Source organism: Vipera berus (genome assembly GCF_964194415.1).
Source record: "Vipera berus genome assembly, chromosome: 2".
In the NCBI taxonomy this organism is placed as follows: domain Eukaryota; kingdom Metazoa; phylum Chordata; class Lepidosauria; order Squamata; family Viperidae; genus Vipera; species Vipera berus.
The window spans coordinates 128,541,182-128,562,901 of NC_138203.1; the positions used below are offsets into that span (position 1 = coordinate 128,541,182).

General features: G+C 42.0%; 1 protein-coding gene across 7 annotated transcripts in view; it reads right to left on the bottom strand.

Annotated features, from left to right (window-relative positions):
* The window catches only part of COL5A3 (collagen type V alpha 3 chain), a 137,223-nt gene that overhangs the window by 90,447 nt on the left and 25,056 nt on the right, over window positions 1-21,720 (bottom strand). For 6 of the 7 annotated variants that reach the window (XR_014025282.1, XM_081318842.1, XM_081318847.1 and 3 more), the window contains exons 2-6: window positions 13,268-13,435; window positions 12,660-12,873; window positions 10,496-10,658; window positions 5,266-5,388; window positions 2,185-2,322 (exon numbers count right to left, since the gene is read on the bottom strand). Coding sequence is in view for 6 of the 7 variants with exons in the window: in XM_081318842.1 (XP_081174968.1) it covers window positions 2,185-2,322; window positions 5,266-5,388; window positions 10,496-10,658; window positions 12,660-12,873; window positions 13,268-13,435 (806 nt within the window). In the remaining variant the exon portion in view is untranslated. The remainder of the gene's footprint in view (window positions 1-2,184; window positions 2,323-5,265; window positions 5,389-10,495; window positions 10,659-12,659; window positions 12,874-13,267; window positions 13,436-21,720) is intronic. The other variant, XM_081318843.1, reaches the window with a different exon arrangement.

Genomic DNA, 21,720 nt, shown 5'->3' on the forward strand with positions numbered 1-21,720 from the left:
ATGCCAGCAGCAAGTTAGGAGTCTCTCCTAACAACCTTTAGGTCTTTATTAAAAAGCAGTAGATCTTCTTCAGGTTTAACCAGCAGGTTTAAGCAGCTTGTGATTAAGTAACATCTTTACTCAAATCTTCACAGTATCTTTGCAACATACTGCTCCTTAATATTCTAAATTGGGTGGGTGGGGGGGGAGAGATTGTCTGTGCTGCCTGAACTGCAAAGCATGTAGAACATTTGCTATTTTCTTTTCAAAATCAGCAGAGAAAACAGGGGTGGGAACATGAAAAATAGAGGATAAAATGGGCAAAAGGAGAGATATGAAACCTATTATCACCAGGAAAGCAAACTGGATCCAACTATTTTTGTGGAAGAGACTGCTGATTAATCAGTAACCGTTTTTCCTGAATTAACCTCTTCAAGCTACCACACCTTCCAACGTCATATTTGTAGTTTCCATGGCAGACCCAAACTAGGACCTATTACCGATAGCGCATAATTTATGTCATAACATAGAAAGCCATTTTCTGAAAATGTAGGCAATTTGCAATTTAAAAAAAAATCATTTACAAGAATTTTGAATAGGAAAGATATGCACAACTTATATACATTAAAAGAGTACATTTGTACGCACATACATTTTGTGCATGTTATTGTTTCCCTCAATCCTACATTGGCTATACAGTGCCTAGAAATTTTTTAGCTCTGGGCACCACATTTTGAGAAGGAGATTGAGAAATGGAGTGTATCCAAAGGAGAGCAGCCCAAATGATTAAAGACCTGGAAGGAAAGAAAAATTATGAAGAGCACTTGAATTTATTTAGCCTGGAGACCAGAAGACCTCAGGGAGACATGATAGCTGACTTCATGTATCTGAAGGGCTGTCAAATAGAAGATGGAGTGGAATTATTTAGAACTGTTGCAGAAAATGGTAATATATAACAGTGGATTTAAATTATTTCATTTGCAAAAAATTTTCAAAGATATAAGATATTCCATGCCTCAGAAGATGGTAGACTCTCCTTTATTGGAGGTGTTTACACAGAGACTATATGGACATCTGCAGGAGATGTGCAGTAAAGAGGAATCAAATAAATGATCTCCAAGATCCCTTTTAACTCTTACATTCCACTATATCATGTTTCAATTTGCCCTGGTTTGAGTTCTCAGAGTGGCCATATTCTGTATTTTTTCCATGTGCCAAACCAAATATGTTTTCATCTAAAGGATAACAAAATTCAAAACCTGATAAGGTGATGGAAGCGCTTTGATGATGTTGAGGCATATATTTACAATGTCATTTTTTGAAAAGTCACTTAGTGGTCCAGATCAATAGCTATTATCTCAGCTTTTTATTCAAAGACAATAAACCCTGCATATGGTAGCTAAGGAACCCTGTGGTATTTTAATCATAAGCCATTTCCAAAAGATGGACTTAATACAGGTAGTCCGAACTGTGGCCGATAAATGAGGACTACCTTTATTATCATTCTGGTAGTGCTTCTAAAATATTTCCTCCTGCAACTGCTTAGCACCAGGATCTAGATAGCTTCTAAAGCTAATGCATTGTTTATAATGGTCCAAAGTGCAAGGATCCATGAGTTCACTTCCCAAAAGAGAGTTTGGCCCCAACAGAACAACATCTGGCTGTCAGAGGCTATCAGAGGCTGATTCCATGGTACCAAAAAGGAGCCACTAAAAGTCTATGTACAGATATTTTCCTGAGACATATCATGAATTCCTTCAGCTGCCCATCCACACAGAAATTCCTCTTTCACCCTCTTCCTGGACTCATCACGCGCCCCCTTGATTTTGACTGAACATCAGAAGGAAATTTGAAAATGGATTGGCCTGGCACTTGATGGAGAAGAACATGTCTTCAGGTGTTAAAACTCACCTGCGTTTGGGACTTTGCAGCCAATCAGGACTAATGGAAGCGGAGTCCTTGAGCTCCCTAGCCAGAGCCTATTGCATATGGCACCCTCAGCCCTCATGCAAGGCAGTCAACGGGCAGCCATGAGGGCAGAAAAGCCAGGTACTCTGTGAGCAGTTCTGCCTGAAGAACCACTGGTGATAAAGCAAGAGGAAGCTGCTAATTAGGTGGGTTAGGCGTGTTAGGGGGGCAGTGGGTTAGGCTGGCAGGAACCAGAAGTTATTAGATCAGCAGAGAGCAGTTAGTCGCACTCTCTACCTCGCCTGAGGCTGGAATGAGCGAGGACTTCTCGAGGGACTCTTTGTTTCTCTTCTTCTTGCCTCTACCTTTCTTCCTGCCCTTGCCCTTTCTTTTGCCTCGGCCTTTGCCCTTCTTGCCCTTCCTCTGTGGAATCTTCTGCACAAAGGGAGGGGGGAGGGGATCAGACAGGAGAGAAAAGGGGAGAGAAAGGGAAGGGGAGGGAGAGAGAAAAAGAGAGAGAACAGGCACTTGAGAAAGAAGGAAAAAAAATACTTCCCCATTTCCTTAGAACACCAAAAGTCACCACCCATACATCCAGGCTCAGCTACCGGGCAACCATTCACAAGAGACAGATATGAACATGGCGCCAACACCTTGGAGAACACAGAGGAAAGACCAGGGCTTTTTTTTCTCATAGAACGCTCAGAACGGAGTTCCGGCACCTTTTTTGGATGGAACCTTGTAGGGTAGGCAAGGCGGGTTGTATGACATGTGTGAGTTCTGGCACCTTTTTCTTTTACAAAAAAAGCACTGGGAAAGACCATCACACAACAGATTTATTTGTGGTCCACCACGACTTTCTGGAGAAGGCAGATTTGGGATGGTAAGAATGTAATCTGTTTCTTTTCATCCATATGCTCAGAAACCGCCCTAATTCTATCCTTTTCAGTGTTCTGGGGAGCAATCCTTCTTTCTTTTTTTTTTAATCTGTGGGCTAGTCATCTAAGAGACACCTAAAGGACCACTCCCAGCAATCCCAAGGGGGAAGTAATCTGAGTTACTTATGAGTCTTATCTTTAGGAGATAAGTCCAGGGGCAGATCACTTTATGGGATATAAAAGAGGTGCAAAGATTTCCACAAATAGTGGAAAGGATACAGCTAAAGCAGAGTAGGATGGTGTCTCGGCATTTCCACCATCTACCAGATTACTACTGCTTACAGTGAAAAAGTTCCAGAGACAGCAAACAATTACAACACTAAAATGATGGCAAATGTGTGATGACGTCATCATGCAGATGCTGTGATTATGTTACTTCTGAGGAAGCCACGTTCAACAGGCCCAAATTTCTTAAAGACACGACTTGACAAATAGACAAACTTTCATTTTTCCAGCAAGCCACCTTTTTAACCATCCTTCCCCAAGGAAATTGGAAAACACATGTTTAAAATGCTATTGCTAAGCACATTGATTTGTGCTTAGATTGTAAGCCGCCCTGAGTCTTCGGAGAAGGGCGGGATATAAATGGGAATTAAAAAAAAATAGCTACGGGAGGACTGCAATTGGCAAAATCTTGAGTGAGGAGAAGATGGATATCTATAAAAATGTACGGTCAGTGGTCTGTAGAGGGGCATTTATAGTCTTTTATAAGGATTTTCCCAGGTGGTTTAATGCCCCTGAAATTCTCTCACTCCCATTTGTTACTTCTTGATTTTACTAAATCAGCACTGTCAAATATTAGGTTCAGCCCTATTCACCCTAAGAAGATTCTGGGGGAAAAAATCAGGAGGAGTTAACCAACGAAAATCTATCAAAAGGCATAAACTGTCATGAGAAGCAGCTTACTTCATCAGATGCATCTGACGGTAAGCTGCATTTCACACACAAAAAAATTACAGTATGCCTTTTAATACAAATTTTAATGGGAAAAGATACTACCAGATTCCTGATTTTTTTTCTCACCATAGATTAACCCAGCTCTCCTCCAATAACGACCAAAAATGACTGAACAGGAAAAATATACCTGCCTAGTATAAAGTTCTAAAATCTGTATCAAATCCTTAGAAGGGGAGAGAGATCCATTTATTTATTTGTTTGTTAAAATTATTTGTTGCCCATCTCACCGTGGGGCTATGCTGGGCTGCTTACGACAATAAAACAGGGGGAAAAATGATTAAAAATGTAAACATAACAATAGCAAAGGAATGAAACCATTAAAAATAAACAATGGAAGTACAATAATATGAAATTAAAAAGAAGGGTGGATAGGGAGCAGGAGCAAAGGGAGAAGGTGGGGGTCCACCTCCAGTAGCCACCTCCAGGGATGTAGTGCCCTATTGGGTCCCCAGGCCAACCAGAAGAGCCAGCTCTTCAGGCCCTTATAGAAGGATAGAAGGATGAGGGCAAACCTCACTCCAAGTGGCAAGATATTCCAGAGGGCTAGCAGTACAACAGGGAAGGCTCTTCTCCTGGATCCCATCAATTCCTTGGCTAAAGGGATCCTCAGCAGGCCTCCTCTGCTGGCAGGATTAGGGCAAGCTTGTCTTTAGCAGGATGAGACAGTTCATCAAATAATCTGGACCTATGTCATGGAGGACTTTGAAGGTCATAACGAATACCTTGAATTGCACCCAGAAGCAAACTGGCAGCCAGTGCAGCTTGCAAAGTAGTGGTGTATCATGGGTCATTTTACAGGCCCCAAAGACTGCTTGTGCCATTGCACTTTCTACCAGTTGAAACTTCTGAATGCATTTCAAGGGTGGCCCCATATAAATCATATTGCCATAATCCAGACAAGCGATGACCAGGGCTCGAGACCTGATCCGGGAAAGGCTGCAGCTGCTGCACAAACCGAAGCTGTACAAAGGCTCTCCTAGTCACAACCACCCCTGTTCTTTAAGCAGGAGCTGCACGTCCAGGAGAACCTCTGAGTTGCAGATTGGGTCTGAATTGAGCACTGCAACCTCAAAGATGTCCAAGACCCTGATCTTGAAGTTCCATGCACCCAAAGCCACTTAGTCTTGCCCGGGTTCAGTTGTAGCCCACTGTCCCACATCCAGGCCCCTACAGCCTCCAGGCATCATGACAGGGTAGCAACAGCATCACTCAAGTCACCAGATATGGAAATGTAAACTTGAGTATCATCAGAATATTAATGATATCTATACCCATAGTTATTTAGAGTAACATGGCGAAAGAGAAACTTTTACTATTTAAGAGCAGGGACTCCACAGTGCTAATCAACCAGGTGTTAGTTTCCTTCTCACAAACAAACGTCTTTCTTTGGGTGTCTGCAGGGAATTTGGCACAGAGGATTTTCCTAGGCGTCTTGGCCAGGAACCTGGCTATTAGCAGCTCCTGCTTTTGGTTATTTACCTACCTCTTCCGCATCCTGAGTCTGCAATTTGTAGATGAGTTGTCTGTCGCAATCAGGCATGTAATCCTGGCAATATTGGGCAGCAGCTGCTGGGTCTGGCACAAACAGTAATTGTTGGAGATCTCCCTGAAGAGGAGGAAGCACAGTACAACCATTCAGAATCCTTTTATGAGCATATGTTAAGCTTGCAAACCCAAGACTTTGTTGTGTAGAAAAGTTCATGTGTCGTATATTTTACACTCTTAAGCACAAACTCTAAAGAAGTGAGATTGCACATCTAAAAAAATTGCACATTTTATAGAATATTAACTCAGACTGTCATTATCCAGAGCTTAACCATTTAGCCATCCTCTACCAATTTAAAGTACTGTGAGAATAACCCTGGGAGACAAAAGGAAGAGCCACAGCCAGGCCAATGGTCAGACAAGAGATACCTCAGCCCACAGAAAGAAAGGGGTGAAAAAAGCATCTCAGAAGGGATCCCCCCTAATTATCTGGGAAGTAAAGGCAGAGGAGGGGAGAAGTGCAGTAGCATGCTATAATCTTACAGTAAAAGTAATATTAGTACTCATGGTTTGGTTTCCTTTCTGGACTACCTCAAAGGATTGACACCAGTCTTGCAAGGTTCAAATCACTTTTCCTCCCTTTGCCTTTAATTTCCAAAGAACAAATAAGAGTCCCTTCCGTTATACTTTCTCCAACTGCCTTCCTAATGAGGGGTGAGATAGTTCTCATCTGACCATTGCCCTGGCTACTGTTCTTCCTCCTGTTTCCCAGGGTTATTACAACCCTTTGCTCAAAACTGGGCAAACCTCATTGCTGTGGTTCAGTTGCCTCATTTATCCAAATCAATTTAACTATGGCTCTGGATGTACCTAAGTCTCATTCCACTCTGTGTGTATATCTCATCTCGCTCCTTACTTGATTTAATATGAGTGGAACAAACCAGCTGACCTATTAGTCACTCTAAATTTGGTGGTCTTTTAACCTTGCTCAAGAAAGCCAAACACACATACATTCTGCCAATCGTGGAGTTTGCAAATAACTCTGTGCACTTCAAAAACTTGGATATTTGTATATTAACCACAGCTAGTATAAGAAAAAATGTTCACTCCATCTTTTCTGTCCTCTCCCTCTTTTTATAGCTCAGAATCAGAATGCCAACAATAGCTGTATTAAATTTTTATGACTGCATGTGCACACAAACACATTCTCTTACGCAGCTGAACATGCCCCAGCTCCTCTTGTTCAGCCAGTGTGACCCTAGCAGTCCTGGTGAATGGAGAACATTTGCTCCCAATTAATCATCTCCTAAAGTATGGCCAGTAGGCCTACTTCCAGAAGAGCTCACAAAACCGCTGCTCCCACCTGCTCAGTTGGGACCCACAATTAATCTGCTCCCAGCATTCTTGAGGTGATGGAAAGGAAGAGAAATTAAGAAGCAAGATAGAAAGTAGACTACAGTGAGTGAGTCATGGACCAAGAGATGGGGTCGGGTAGGGACAGAGAAGGCTAGATCAAGGCAAAGAAGCCCTGTGGTTAAAAAAAAAGGAAGTCACAGGGGAAGGAGCAAAGCAGCCAGTATTGGGAAAATGTCAACATTCCCACAATTCAAAAATAAACACAGAAGAAGCATATATGCACACAGATGAACCCAAACTCAAATTCCAACTATATACACAGGCAAGAAAACCAAACACTGAAGAATCAGTTGATATATAAATAACAGCTGCACGTGGTAGTCAGGCAAACAACATGGTGCAGAGCTTGTCTTTATTCCTTTAAACATTACACTCTACTCATGGCTGGATTAGTTATGTTGGTTCCTGAGGACATCAAGCATTCATACACTCCTTGCACAGAAAAAGTGGTTGGGCAGCAACTGCCGAGGACCCTGGTGGAAGCAGATTGTCTGAACCTGTTTCAGTCTGGTTTCAACCCTGCATTCAACATGCATATATGACACTGGTGATGTCTGGCAGGACCAGGATAGGGGTATTGCATCCTTCCTACTCCTGCTTGATCTCGTAGTTGTTTCCAATATTATCGTTCATTATTCCTTCTGAATCACAGCCAACATTTCGAAGTGGGTGACAATCTGTGTCCCATTCTTGTAATTATGTTTCTTAATTTTCATCATTAGAACTTTTAAATCTTTTGTTATTTTCAGCTGTTAAGAGACATGCCATCAAGATGGTGTAGGTTTCTGGTCCTTCTTCCTCCAGTTTTAAAATCACCTTCATCATTTTCCAGTCCAGCTTCCATCAACATACATCCTGTGTATCAGTTGAATAAATAACAGGAGAGTGTGCAGTCCTGTTGCACTCCTTTGCCAGCCAAGAGCCACTATGTTTTGCCATGTTCCATCCACACTGTAACTTCCTGGTTCATGTAAAGGTTTTGCATAAGAGCAAACGAGATACTCTGGGGTTCCTGTTTTCTTAGGCTTGTATGGTTTGTCCAGGTGGTTTTCTTGATAAAAAAAAAGTTTTACCATTACTTTCACCCATTTATTTTGAAATGCCTTTGAAATTGTCACTGATGTGATCATCTCGATAACATCTTCCTATATTGTTGCTGCCCAATATAGATGCCCACTTGCTTTAGCTGGGCAGCTGGGATGGCCTTTATGGCTTCAGTGGCTCTACTTGGAACATATACCTCTGGCGAGGACTCTGGAGTTTTTTGCTCCTCCTTTCCAGAAAGACCCTTCATCCCTCCCATGATGAGGCAACACAACAGGACCCGAGGGAGAGAAAAGTGGCTGTGAATCCATTAACCTGCAATGAACATACTGAAGAGTTTCAAAGGACTGAATGCGTGTGTCTTTTGATTATTGAAAGAAGTGTCCTTCACACATTTAAGTTTATACTTTACCGCATGCCACAATGAACATGACTGCAGCCAGTGCTTTTTTTGTAAAAGGAAAAGGTGCCGGAACTCACACATGTCATACAACCTGCCTTGCCTAACCTACAAGGTTCCATCCAAAAAAGGTGCCGGAACTCCGTTCTGAGCGTTCTATGAGGAAAAAAAGCCCTGACTGCAGCATACGCAGAGATTTCACGGGACTAGAAGAATGGAAGAGAGCTTCACAAGGCCCTGTCACCTAATTATAACAATAATAATTTGTAAAACTATTCAGTTCTTCCTGCAAAAACTGTTTCATCTTGAATGGGGTTGGGTTTTATAAATTGGTTTTAACTTTTAATATGTACTAATTTATTTCGGGCATTGTTGTTTAATTACTTTTTAATTTTTCTATCCTGTTTTTTATTACGGTATGTATTGCCCTGTTCACCGCCCTGAGTCCTTCGGGAGAAGGGCGGTATACAAATTAAATTATTAAATTAAATTATTAAATCCCGCCTCTGTTACTTTTATCTAGAATCCCACATCCACTGCTTCCCAATTCTTCTGAATGCATGTTTTTTGCTCGATGTAAAAGAGAAGATTACAAAACAGAGAAGCGCTATGGGGGAAAAAAAAACACATATAGCCCAGTTTGGGAACATTCCTCTGGATTCCACTCCACTCTAACTCAACTGCAGAGATCCCTTCCACCATCTTCATTACAAAAGGGAGTTGCTCCTCAGCAGCCACCCACTGCTAAGCTGACATTTCTAGGCATTCCCTCAGTTACTGCCCAAATTACCAGAGGCAGATGGCCCTAAGCCAAGGTTTTCCAAGCATTACAACAAGAAATGCTTGTTCTTGGCCACCGCCAAGCCAACAGCCTAGACGCCTTCAAAAATCTTGTGCCCTCTGACATTTTATGCCTGGAGAAAGAATGCACTGGGTGGCGGGGGGGGGGGGGAAGGAAATGAGGCTTTTCTCTGCTTCCAAGGCTACTGAAACTAATGGTGGTGTCCTTTGTAAATGAGAAATCCCTAAATTGTCTTCCTGAAAAGTCTCCCAATTAAAAGGAGAGTATGCCTATTCTGGAATGCTAGTGGCACACAGAATCCTCTCTGTCTTCTTTTTCTCCTATCCTTTCCTTTTCTCGACTCTCTTTCATTAGCAATATAGTCTTTCAAGTTCTGTTCTGTAGGTTTTCCATCTTCTGTGATTTCTTTCTAATTACCACTCAGCCTTTAAGCCAAACTGTCAGGATTCCCCTCCTTCACAGATACTTAACTTGAAAGCCTTCCAACATTCCTTGGGGAGTTGAACATGAGTTCAACGACTATCTATGGTATATCTTATCAATGCACTCATCTACTTACCACAACCCTGCCCCCCAAAAAAACAACAACAACGAATGGATCCTAAATCTCAGCACTGTCATTTTGGACGGCCCCTTCCCAACAATTCCCATGTCTGCTGACCACACCTGCCACAAAGTGGGGACTACTTCGATGAGAAGGGCCTCCAACATAAATCAGCCAATTCAGTATAAGCATACAAAGTCAGATTGCTGAGCATTCTCAACCACGCAGCCAACAAGTGCTGAAGAGGGAAGGAAGCAAAGGGAAGATGACAGAGTACACAAATCAAATCAGTTTATTACAGCCAGGTGGCCAGAAACGCTAAAATGTCCAATTGTAGGCTATTGACACACATACATATATAAAAATGCACCGAGCAATGATCTAATGATGAATAAGAACACATATAATAAAATTAATTTTGAAATAAAAATATTAAGATCTAAAAATAATATTTATCTTTTTTATGTTTCTGACGAATCCCCCAGTGCTGATGCACAGAAGCTAGCCACCTCTGCTGTAATCACAGCCTGTTCATCCTTAAGCAGCCACTGGAGATAAATAGTGTCAGAACGGCCAGGATACCTATTGATTATTGGGAGGATATGTTTTTTTCGAATATTTCTGTAGAAAGAGCATCAAAGGAGTATGTGTCCCAACGGTCTCCATGCTTGGAAATCAATTTGCTTTTCCCCATGGCAGCAGAGCAGGGATAGAGCAGAAAAGGTCATCTGTATTCTGTGAGGCTTTATAGCTCTACAAAATGTATGTTGGTGCAATTTGTCAATTCCAGGTCCCTAGAAGCCTCCTGTAACCTTGCCAGGCACAGTGAAAGAAATGGCACAACTGGCATGGAGGGAGAAAGACCTAGAATCAGGAGATGCTAAGGTGGTTGCATGAAAAGGTGAGGCGGGGGGGGATTTGTACTCTAACCTCATTGGAATCAAGCAAAGAGACATATATAAGCTAGCTTCAGCAATGTAACTGATTGGTATTTTCTTTAGAGTGGGAATAATTTTTCCTACCTCGAAAATGTCTTCATCTGGTCGACGTGCCCCAAGCAAGGTGACCCCGTCAATGCTGACAACTGGCTGCTTGCTTCGCTTCAGGGGTAACATTATAGCATCTTCACAGTCAATGCTCAAAGATACACTTTCACCTTTCACACTTAGAGCAATGCGGTGCCATCTGGTAAAAGACAGCATAATTAAGCAACTTAGTGGAACAAAGGTAGCATTAGCTTGGGAACCTCAGAGATAGATCCAGATAAAGTTTATTATTGTCCAAACATTCTGCCTTATTCACACCAAAAATTATATCTTCCAGTTGTAATCCTCCCAAGAACTCTTACTTTCTTACTGTATTCATTCATTCGTTTATTTATTCATTCCTTCATATTATGGAAGAGAATAACTGCAGAATGCCTTTCCATTAATAGTGCAATAAACCTTCCATTTGGAAGCATCACAGATAAATCTTACTTTCATCTAGCAGCTCAATGAGTTTTGCTAACATGCTAAACTGCCAAATACGTTTTACAGGTTCCACCCTTTTCCTTTATGTAAATCACTAGATTTCATGAAAAGCCAAGGATTTGGGACAACATAAAATACATGAACCCACTTCCAATTTAAGAGCTTTTAAAAAGTGGCTGAAATCTCATGACCAAAAGTCAGAAGATTTTACTCTTCCCAGTAGGACTTGACAGTTTTAGATAATGATTGCTTATAATATTTTTTCCTATAAACTGTTTTACGTATCAGCTGAAAGCAGGACCAAGGGTTGAGGTCAATTACAGATCTGGTCACAAAGAAAAAAAAAGACAATAGTTACAGAAGAAGGAGCAGTTTAAACTTTTTTGCAACTTTTAGTAGGTTTTCATTAATATATCGTCACAATTACTCCATGTCTGGGCTGACAATTGGATGAAGAAAAGAACTGGCTAAATTACCCAATATAATTCGGGGGGGCGGATTTGAAAACAGCTCTGACATAAATCAAGCCCAATTTCCCCTATCTATACTCTCCAGCTGTGTAATGCTACAATCCTCATGGTGATTGAGGAATAAGGAAATTGTGCTCAACATATCTAGGAGGTGCCGGAATAAAGACCTGTTCTGAGCATTATATTACAGGCACCAAAAAACATTTTTTTTTAAAAAAAAGTATCAATGGTATTTGATTTTCTTGTAGTGCTTTGATCTTCAAGAAAATATATTTGTGACATCAATTTGATAAACACTGATGCATATAAAAAGGGGAGAATTACGCTTTTATCACACAATTTTAGTTCTATTAAACCATCTAAGGCACTATTGACTTAACTTGGTTTAGTAGATTTAGATTTAGATTTTAGATTTTATTAGATTTATATACCGCCCTTTCCCGAAGGACTCAGGGCGGTTTACAGGGCATTTTAAAATCACATGAATATAAAATACAAAGTTAAAAGAGAATTAAAAGATTAAATTATCCCTGAAAATAAAACCCCAGTTAAAATTCTCAGCCTGGGTCAGAGAGCTCAAAGAGCCAAGTCTTCAGGTCTCGGCGGAATGAACGTAGGTCAGGGGTAGTCCTGAGCTCCACGGGCAGCTGGTTCCAGAGGGCAGGTGCACCCACAGAAAAGGCCCTCCCCCTGGGTGTTATCCGCCGGCAATCTTTTACCGGCGGCACCCTGAGAAGACCCTCCCTCTGCGAGCGCACTGGACGAAGGAAGCTTGATGCCGGCAGCAGGTGTTCCCTCAAATATCCCGGACCCATGCCATTTAGGGCTTTATAGGTCATCACCAGCACTTTGAATCTCACCCGGAGGGCAACCGGAAGTAGTTAAGGAAGAGTAACTTTACCTAAGAAGCTGTACTTTACAGCAAGTAGCTTTTGCAAACCACACTTGTCGAGATTTGGGGATCTTTAATCCTGGGATTAAAATCAAGAGTGTTTGTGTGTGTGTGTGTGTGTGTGTGTGTGTGTGTGTGTGTGTGTGTGTGTGTGTGTAAATATTACCTTTCTCAATCTGCCACAACCAAGAACCTATGATGTATCCCTTTAAAGACAACTGCAAAAGTAATCCCATTTAAAAAAAAATCACACTCAAACTAAGTAATATTTCAGTCTTATCCACATTTACGTGATAAGATAACCAAATAGCGTCCTCCTATTTTGTTTTCCTATCCCAAAATCCCAACTCACTTGCCATCAGCCAAGTTGACTCTGTGAAAATGAGGATAGTCCTCGGGCATTGGAAAACCCAGCTGGTCTTCATAGAGGAAGACAGGGGAACGTCCAATCTCTACACCAAGCTGCTGTACACCACGTTCATCATACAGGGAAAACAGAAAAGATTGGCTGCCTTTGAGTGCTCTCATTGTGGCTAATATTGAAAAGTCCACTGGGAAGTGGCCATCTGTAAGAGGAGGAGACAATGCATCCTGAAAAATCAACAGAGCCAGGAGCCCAACATGCACCTTAACCCACCCGCAAATACTCTCCCTTTTCGCCAACCTGAAGGCTCTACACAATTCCTAGTGGTCCTGAATCCCTGAAGGATTTAGCGCAGGATAAGTGCAGAATTCAAACAAGGTTCCCCTTTAATTTCACCCAGTCCCAGTTTCCCACATAGCCACATACAATGCATGCGTTTGTCCTCAGCTTTTTTTGCAATTTTAGCCAACAAGTTTTAGAACACATCTGTCTTTTGCACTTTGAAAAATCATTTTGAACACATGCAAGCGATGAGGCCCTAAGATACATATATATAAATCTGCTTTGGGATTCAACTAACTATGCCTTTACATTACCAGGAAAGAGCTGCCTTGTGGGAGTGATGAAATGAGTCTGATTCTCCAGGCGGAAGGCCAGGTCAGTTTCCTCCGATCCATTCCTCTGAGTGCAGATCCCAGCAGCAATGGTGACCCCATTCTTGCCCTCCTGCACACCAAATGCCTGGAGCACATCCACAAGGCCATCTGGAAGAGAAGTGCAGGACACGGTCCATCCCAGCCTCACGGCAAAGTAAAATAAGGACGGCTCATGCTTCCCAGCTCACTGCTTTTCCCTTCTTGCGAAGCCTGTTTTTACCCGAGGCAACAAGATGTGCTTAGAAAATAATGGGAAATGTGTCTGAAATCCCTATCAGCTCTAATGCAACCACTATCTCTACTATCGCTATTAAGAAGCAGTTGAACACAAATTCTCTGAGCAAAAAAGAGACAGTGAAAGGAAAATCACAAGGAGTACCAAGAAAGATTATTTATATAAGGCAAAAATATGTTGCTGTTATATACAACTTTTTGGTATGCTTTTCCATGTTTCCCCAAGCAGGTATATTCCGTGCAGCCTTTCCAAGGCAGAAGATGGCAGTGAAGCTTATCCTGAAATAATGTATATTTATCCAATGAATATGAAGTCTTTGAAATAATTTTTATTTATTTACTCAGGTGGAGACATTCAAGGGGAATCAGTTCAACAATATAGGAAGGTAGGATTTGCAACCACATTACATCAACACTTTGACTAGAACTTGAAGTGATCATTCAAAATGAATATTCATTACAATTATAGATCATAAAATCCTATCAACAGCCAGATCTGTTGGAATAAGATTAATGAGACAGCCATTTATTTGCTTTGAACAGCAAAGCTATCATAGCCTCACCTGAATTCTTCCAAAAATTTTCCAGCACAAAGATGGGTTGGTGTCTTGTATGGGCTCAGTTCAGGGCATATAGGTTTGCCAGATACGGTGTGGGGGAATGTTTCTGGTACCTAAAATATGCCACATGCCCTTAGTTTCCAAGAAATGAAAACTGAATTATGCTTCTTAAAACACAAGTTGTCACCATCACTATATTTTATTTCATGTCCAATAATCATACTTTGTAAGAACACCTTAAAATGAATCACCCATGAACTTTTTAAAGATGTGCTAAGCTCTCTATATAATAATCTGCACAACACAGATATATTTGATATCTGAAAAATGCAAGTCCCAGATATTTTTGAAGCCCAAACAATTACTTTTGTCATTAGAGTGATAACAGTATCCAGCTCTGTGTGGTGAATGGCCAATAAGTACTTAAAAATGTGCAACCCAACTACAAAGATTGGCCCTTGCCTTGGGAACACAAGATTTCCATCCTTGGCAAGACAAGGACAATGTATAGCAACTCGTATTCTGGCCTGAATGATAACATTCAGGCCAGAATAATAATGGTGAAGTCAATACCACCCTAAGTGTCATTATCTTATTTTGCCAAGTTAATTCTTCTGAGCTTTGGCTGTGAACCCAATCTGGAGGCATCCCCACACTGATTGCAGCTGTCGAGTATAAAACAACACATTGCTGGTCTAAGCACCTTCCCAACCAGCATTCCTGGACCTGGTCCATCTCACCCCATCCTACCCCACCTCCTTTTTGCCTGATCCATATGGCTGCCCCATCGCAGATGTAGAATGAAAGGAATGTTAAGTAAAACACAATTAAGTAAGACTTCCCTAAGATTACTTGCCAAACCAGTTTCAAATCCTCTGGCTGTTTGCCTTCATTTCTAGGTGCTCAGTGAAGCACACTTGATTGAATAGCAAACTTTTTTGAGGAGTGCAAATTTCAGCCACACATGCAAATAATTATGAATCCATCAATGAGAAGGCTGGTTACTGAAAACATCCTATTCTGTGTTTTAAGTATTACTAACAGACTGTGACCAGAAAATTTCCTGCCTATTTCTACACAGCATGGATAGAAAATCTTTAAGAGCTGATGGCAACATTTGTAATTCTGAGATAATGTTCTGGGCCCTCTCAGTACAAGTTAGCAGCTGAGGATTTGATCATTCATAAAATGGTTGCCCCATGTATGTGGCCAATTAGGGACATCCATTTACTAGAAGACAGACCTGTGAGGTTGCACCTTCTTCTCATTTAACACCCCAAATATTCCTTATCATTGCTGCCATGGTTCCACCTCCTCCTCCTTCCTGAATCACTAAACTTCAACCATCCATCTTTTTTTATTTATTTCTAAGAATCCCAGCAGTGCTGAAGGCTTGTGCTTTGGTTTGATGCTTGGTAAAAAAAAAAAATTAAAAAAAAATAAAAGAACCTAAAAAATAAGTCAGGTCACAGAGGTTATTGGGCACTAAGAGAGTGATCTGCAGGCACATTCTTGCCATAGACATCATGTTGTCCACCCTGGTACATTGATACCTCAGACCAGTGGTAGGCAACCTTGGCTCTGCTTGTAGCTATACTGGCTGAGGAATTCTGGGAGTTGAAGTCCACGAGTCATAAAAGAGCCAAGGCTGCCTACCCCTGCCTCAGACTATTTGTTCATTTGTTTATGTGTGTGCATGTGTACAAGAAAATTCGTCTGCGTCTTTCTTAAATAGTCCTCTACTAATAAATTCCAAGAAAAAATTATCTAGCAATGAGCAAAGCTCATTGTTTACCAGTTGTTTCCTGCTTCTTTCTCTCTCAAAATATAATAAAAGCCAAGAATGCTCTTGATCTGTCTGACTTTGGCTGCAAAATCCTTTCCTTTCTTAGATGATGGATGACATTTTATCGACAAACAAGGATTCTCCTCAAAAAAATATTTCCCTTCCCCTGTGTGACAGAATATACTTCAGGAAATTTGGAGCCTTTAAATCCATTGCCACCTTCCAGATGCAAAGTATTTTTAGTGATCAACCTCACCCTGAGCTGGTTAGGCGGAATTTAAAATCAGCTCCACTGTCTAAGAAAGAGTGAAGATGTTTTGTGGGGAGAGGTGGGGAGAAAAATGATACTTTGATTTGGGGTTTTGCTGATTAGATAGGTTTGTTGTTATAGAATTGGCTGGTATATATTATCATGTAAAAGTAAAAAAGTTGAGGTTTTATATTACTGCCTTATTCCACTGCACCAAAAGGAGTCGGAAATCAATGCTTTTTCTTTTTCCCCTTTAACCTTACACTTTTCTCTCTTTCCCCTTTTTTCTCCCTTAATTTCTTCATTTTTTTTGTATTTCTATATTTCATATTTTGATAAACTAATAAAAAATATTTGAACCCTGAAATTAGAGGGTGAGCTGTGTTCCAACCTTCACCACAAAGCCAGCTGGGGGACCCAGTCAGTCACTCTTAGCCCTAGGAAGGAGGCAAGGGCAAACCACTTCTGAAATCTTGCCAAGAAAACTGCAGGGACCTATCTAGGAGGTCACCAGGTATTATACTGACTCAAAGGCGTGTGTGTGTGTGTGTGTGTGTGTGTGTGCACGCACGCAGACACAAAAACAGTGCATATAGCAAAAAAGTGTACATAGCATTTTTCTTCAATTTAGCATCCTTCAACAATAGCAATAGCACTTAGACTTACTTATTGCTCCATAGTGCTTTACAGCCCTAAGTATTTGTAAAACACTTAGTCAGGGCTGTAAAGCACTATGGAGCAATAAAGTAAGTCTAAGTGCTATTGCATACTGCCCCCAACAATCTGAGTGCCCATTTTACTGAAGGAAGTCAACTTCAAGCTGGTCAGGATCGAACTCCAGGCTATAGGCATAGTTAGTCTGCAATAATGCATTCTAACTGCTGTGCCACTAGGGCTCCTCCTCTTACAGCACAGCCACAAAATGTTAGTTCTTGGCTTCAACAAGCTAACAGCCAACACTTTGGGAAACTAAAATTTAAGGAACACTATTTAGAATAGGATGTCTGAAAATGTAATAAAGCACCTTTCCTCTTTCATGCACATAAATGCAGCTGCATTTTTTAAAGAAACCCACTGATACCAAATTTGTTTTTTAAAAGTTTCTGCACTCACTCACTGGGTGATAGAATTTATATATGTTTTATATACATAAAAGTTTTTATGTTTTAACTGTATATGTAAGTGTAAGTCACCCAGAATTACTCTACGGTAAAATAATTTTAGGGACACGGTGGCTCAGTGGGTTAGGACGCTGAGCTTGTCGATCAGAAGGTCGGCAGTTTGGCGGGTCGAATCCTGAATGCTGTGTAGCAGAGTGAGCGCCCGTTACTCATCCCAGCTTCTGACAACCTAGCAGTTCGAAAGCACATAAAAATGCAAGTAGAAAAATAGGGACCACTACGGTGGGAAGGTAACAGCGTTCCGTGCGCCTTTGGCATCTAGTCATGCCGCCCACATGACCATGGAGACATCCTTGGACAAGCGCTGGCTCTTTGGCTTTGAAACAGAGATGAACACTGGCCCCTAGAGTTGGAAACTACTAGCACGCATGTGCGGGGGAACCTTTACCTTTACCTAAAATAATTTTAATAAACAAACAAATAAATGGAGCTATTGGGAGAGGATCAAATTACCCTTCTCCACTCTGTACTCAATAATCTCAGCTTGGATCAACCCACCTTGCATTTTCTTAGGATAAATACAAACAGAAGGGCTACTATATGCTACACATTTCATATGTTGGGTACATGACTCCTTGGTGTGATTAAAAAGAGCAATCAATGGCAGTTCGTTAGGAAAACATATTTCCCACCTCCCAGAATTAGATCTGGAGAATAACTGCTTGTAGCCATTTTGTTTTACTTGAAAAAAATTCACTGAAAACCTTTTCTTGAACGATTGACCTCTACTGGTAGCACGTACTCAGAACTTAACTAGAACAGATCAGAAGACATCACATACTCATGCCTGCCACCCTTGAGAATACTGGGAAAGAAGCAGCAGCAAGTTATTCCCCTCCGGGTTTGGCAACAAACTGCAACATGTCCTAACTCATGGCAGAAGGTTGGGGGGGGGGGTGAAGAAAGTTTTTTTAATCTTTGCAAGGAATGGAAAAGGAAGGAAGAGAGTAAAGTCACACTGGCCATCTAGCAAACCACAGTATGTAGCTGTCATCCAATCTTTTCCATTAAATTCTTTCTGGTCCCAACAGAGAGATGGGAATATAGATAGAATTACTGTCCTCAGAAAAGCTCCATGTCCTTCCCATCTCTCATGCTCTTTTGACCTAGTTTTATAATCTGTTTCCAGCTGAAGATAGTCCCACTGGGCCCATTATCTCGTTCCCCAAACTCATGCCTCAGTCCAAGCAAAGCATTCAATGGCAATTTTCACATTACCTTCTCATGCTTCTCATTCAAATGCTGAGATGGCAGCTGGGCATGGCACATAAAAGAGGCTCTCCCTTCTCCCCCCCCCCCCCCATTATCACCTTGTGGACAGAAATGGAGAACTGCTTGGCAAACATGAAGTTGAGAATTGAGCTTCTGCCAGTTATCCTTCTAAAAGTGTTACTGGTTACCAGTTATCATTGTTGGAATGCTTGAGCAAATACTCTCTTGGGAAACAGGAGGAAGGAACCAGGAAGGTGTCAGTGAATGGTTATCATCAGTGCACAGCAGAATTTAAAATACTGCCACTATTAAATGTGCAAAATCAATACAAAATCCCATTCAGCACGATAGGGAGTGCTGGATTTGCACATGAAATGGGATGGGCTAGTATAGCAGACTATTTGTGTTGATCTGTTCTTCATGTAACCTCACGATTCCACATGGAGAATATCATTCTGAATTCCTTACCATGTGCTATGTTGTCACTTCTCACAAAGAGAAAGCATCAGGAAAGCTTCTGTTTCAGATTTCTCCCTCCCAAATGGATTTCCTTTCTATAGCAATGGGTATACACGCAGTCTTAGCCTAAGCGTGCTGAGAGGTCAATGGTCCACATTACAACTCTAAACTCCTAGGCCAGTGATGGCGAAACTTTTAGAGACCGAGTGCCCAAACCACAACCCAAAACCCACTTATTTATTGTGTTATGTTCGGACAGACGAGCATTGACAGTGAGGTTTACATAAAGAACGTTTATTGAATGCACAATGGTCAACTGACTTGCAACCGTTAAGCGCCGTCTTATATACCTGGGTAACTTTAAACAATAACCAATCCCCGGCCCGGAATCTCCCGCCTTGAATACAACATCCAATTACTGCACCGGGTTTTCCCGCCTGAGAAAACCCACGCCCCTTTAACTGCTGACACAACACCCCTTCCCCCCCCCCCAGATAAATGTTATTATTTGACATAGTCCTTCAAGTAACTAGGAGGCTTATGGATTCTGGCTGGGTATCTGACAGATGTACTGACAGCAGGTGTTCTATCAGCTTCGCTATTTGTTGCTTCCTCTGGCCCTGTTGTTTGTGAAGGTGAATCAAGTGATGCAGCACTTGTGGGTTGTTGGGTTACTATGAGTGGCCCAGACAATGCTGTAGAGCTACCCTGAGAGAATAGTTCCGTCTCTGTTGCGCTACTCTGGGGAAATAATTCTGCCCCACTGGTTTGTGTTCCAACCCCCTACCCACCTGGTGCTGCGCTAAACTGGTCATGTCTGATCAAATTGTCATGAGTGGTGACGTTCCTGTCATTATTGGCCTGCACACTTTCAGGGAACCTTTTCCTTAACTGATCGATGTGTCTCCTGAACAGCCGATTCCCTTCCCCTTCTATAATGTATGATAACGGTCCAGTTTTGTCAATGACTACCCCTTGTGACCATTTGTCCCCCTGTCCATAGTTCCTTGCCCAAACTAAGTCTCCAATATTGAGAGACCGGGACGGACTGTCCAGTTCGGGTTCCACCGGTAGTCTGTCAGGGTGTAGTCTGTCCAATTTAGTGGTTAAGCGTCTGCCCCACCTCATTTCAGCTGGGCTTTTCCCCGTGGCCGTGCAAGGTGTTGTATGTTGAGCCAACAGGAACTGAGCCAGTCTCTGGTGCCAATTGCCGTGGATAATTCTTTTCAAAGCGTCTTTGGTTGTTCTGACGTTTCGTTCAGCCAATCCGTTGGAGGAGGGGTGGAAGGGTGCCGCCGTCGCATGCCTAATCCAATTGGCCTTGAGGAAATCCTGAAATTCATTAGATGTGAATTGGGGCCCATTGTCAGAGACAATCACGTCAGGTAACCCATGGGTGGCAAAGAGTCCCCTCAAGACCTGTATGGTTTTGGCAGAAGTCATGGACTTTACAGGCACGACCTCCAACCACTGGGAGTAGCTATCCACAACAACCAAGAATGTGAGGCCCTGGAATGGGCCTGCGAAATCAATATGAATGCGGGACCATGGGTTCCTAGCCACTTCCCACTTATGTACAGGTGTGTGTGATTGTTCCGACCTAGAGCGCTGACACTGATAACACCCGGCTACTTTTTCCTCGATTGCCGTGTCTAATCCCGGCCACCATAAATGACTCCTTGCCAGGGCTTTCATACGAACAATCCCCGGATGTCCCTCATGCAGCTCCCCAATCACTGCGTTCCTATGACCCTCTGGAATGACAACCCTGTTGCCCCACAGTATGCAACCCAGGTGTGATGACAATTCATCCTTCCGTCTGAAGTAAGGCATGAATTTGGGGTCAGGATTCTTATTAGGCCAACCCCCTTGTACCCACGCTGCAATTCTGCTAAGAATGTGGTCTTTCTTCGTAGCAGCAGCAATGTCCTTAGCTGTCAATGGGCATTCTGAGAGTTCCTGTAAAGACAGGATTTGCCCCACAGGTGCTGGATCAGTCCCCATATCAGCTAGGGGTAGTCTGCTAAGGGCATCAGCATGGCCCATCTCCTTCCCAGGTCTATGTTCAATAGAGAATGTGTAAGCTGAAAGGAAAATGGACCATCTAAACATCCTAGGGGACATGATTTAGGGTGTCTGTTTATCTGTGGTGAATAATCCAAGTAGGGGTTTATGGTCTGTGTATATTGTGAAGTTCCTACCGTAAAGGTAATCATGGAACTTTTTGACGCCCGCCACTATGGCTAATGCTTCTCTGTCTATTTGTGCATAATTCCGTTCAGCTTTGGTTAGAGTCCTGGAATAGTATGCAATTGGCCTCTGATGCCCCTGGTCATCCATGTGGCTTATGACTGCCCCAACTCCATAAGGTGAGGCGTCACACGCTAGATAAATTGGTTTATTTTCAATGAAGTGTGTAACTGTGGACTGGTTAGACAAAATGTCCTTCAATGTTTGGAAACTGATTTTGTGCTTTTCCTGCCACTGCCAAGGGGTTTTCCTGTCTAACAGCCTGTGTAAAGGTTCAGCAATAGCTGCTTTATGAGGCAAGAAGGTATGATAAAAGTTAATTAATCCTAAAAAAGCTTGTAGTTCCACCTTATTTTTGGGTTCTGGTGCTAATTTAATTGCTTTAATTTTCCCTTCAGTAGGGTGTATGCCCTGCGCATCAATTCTGAATCCTAAAAATTCAGTTGATTTTACACCTATAC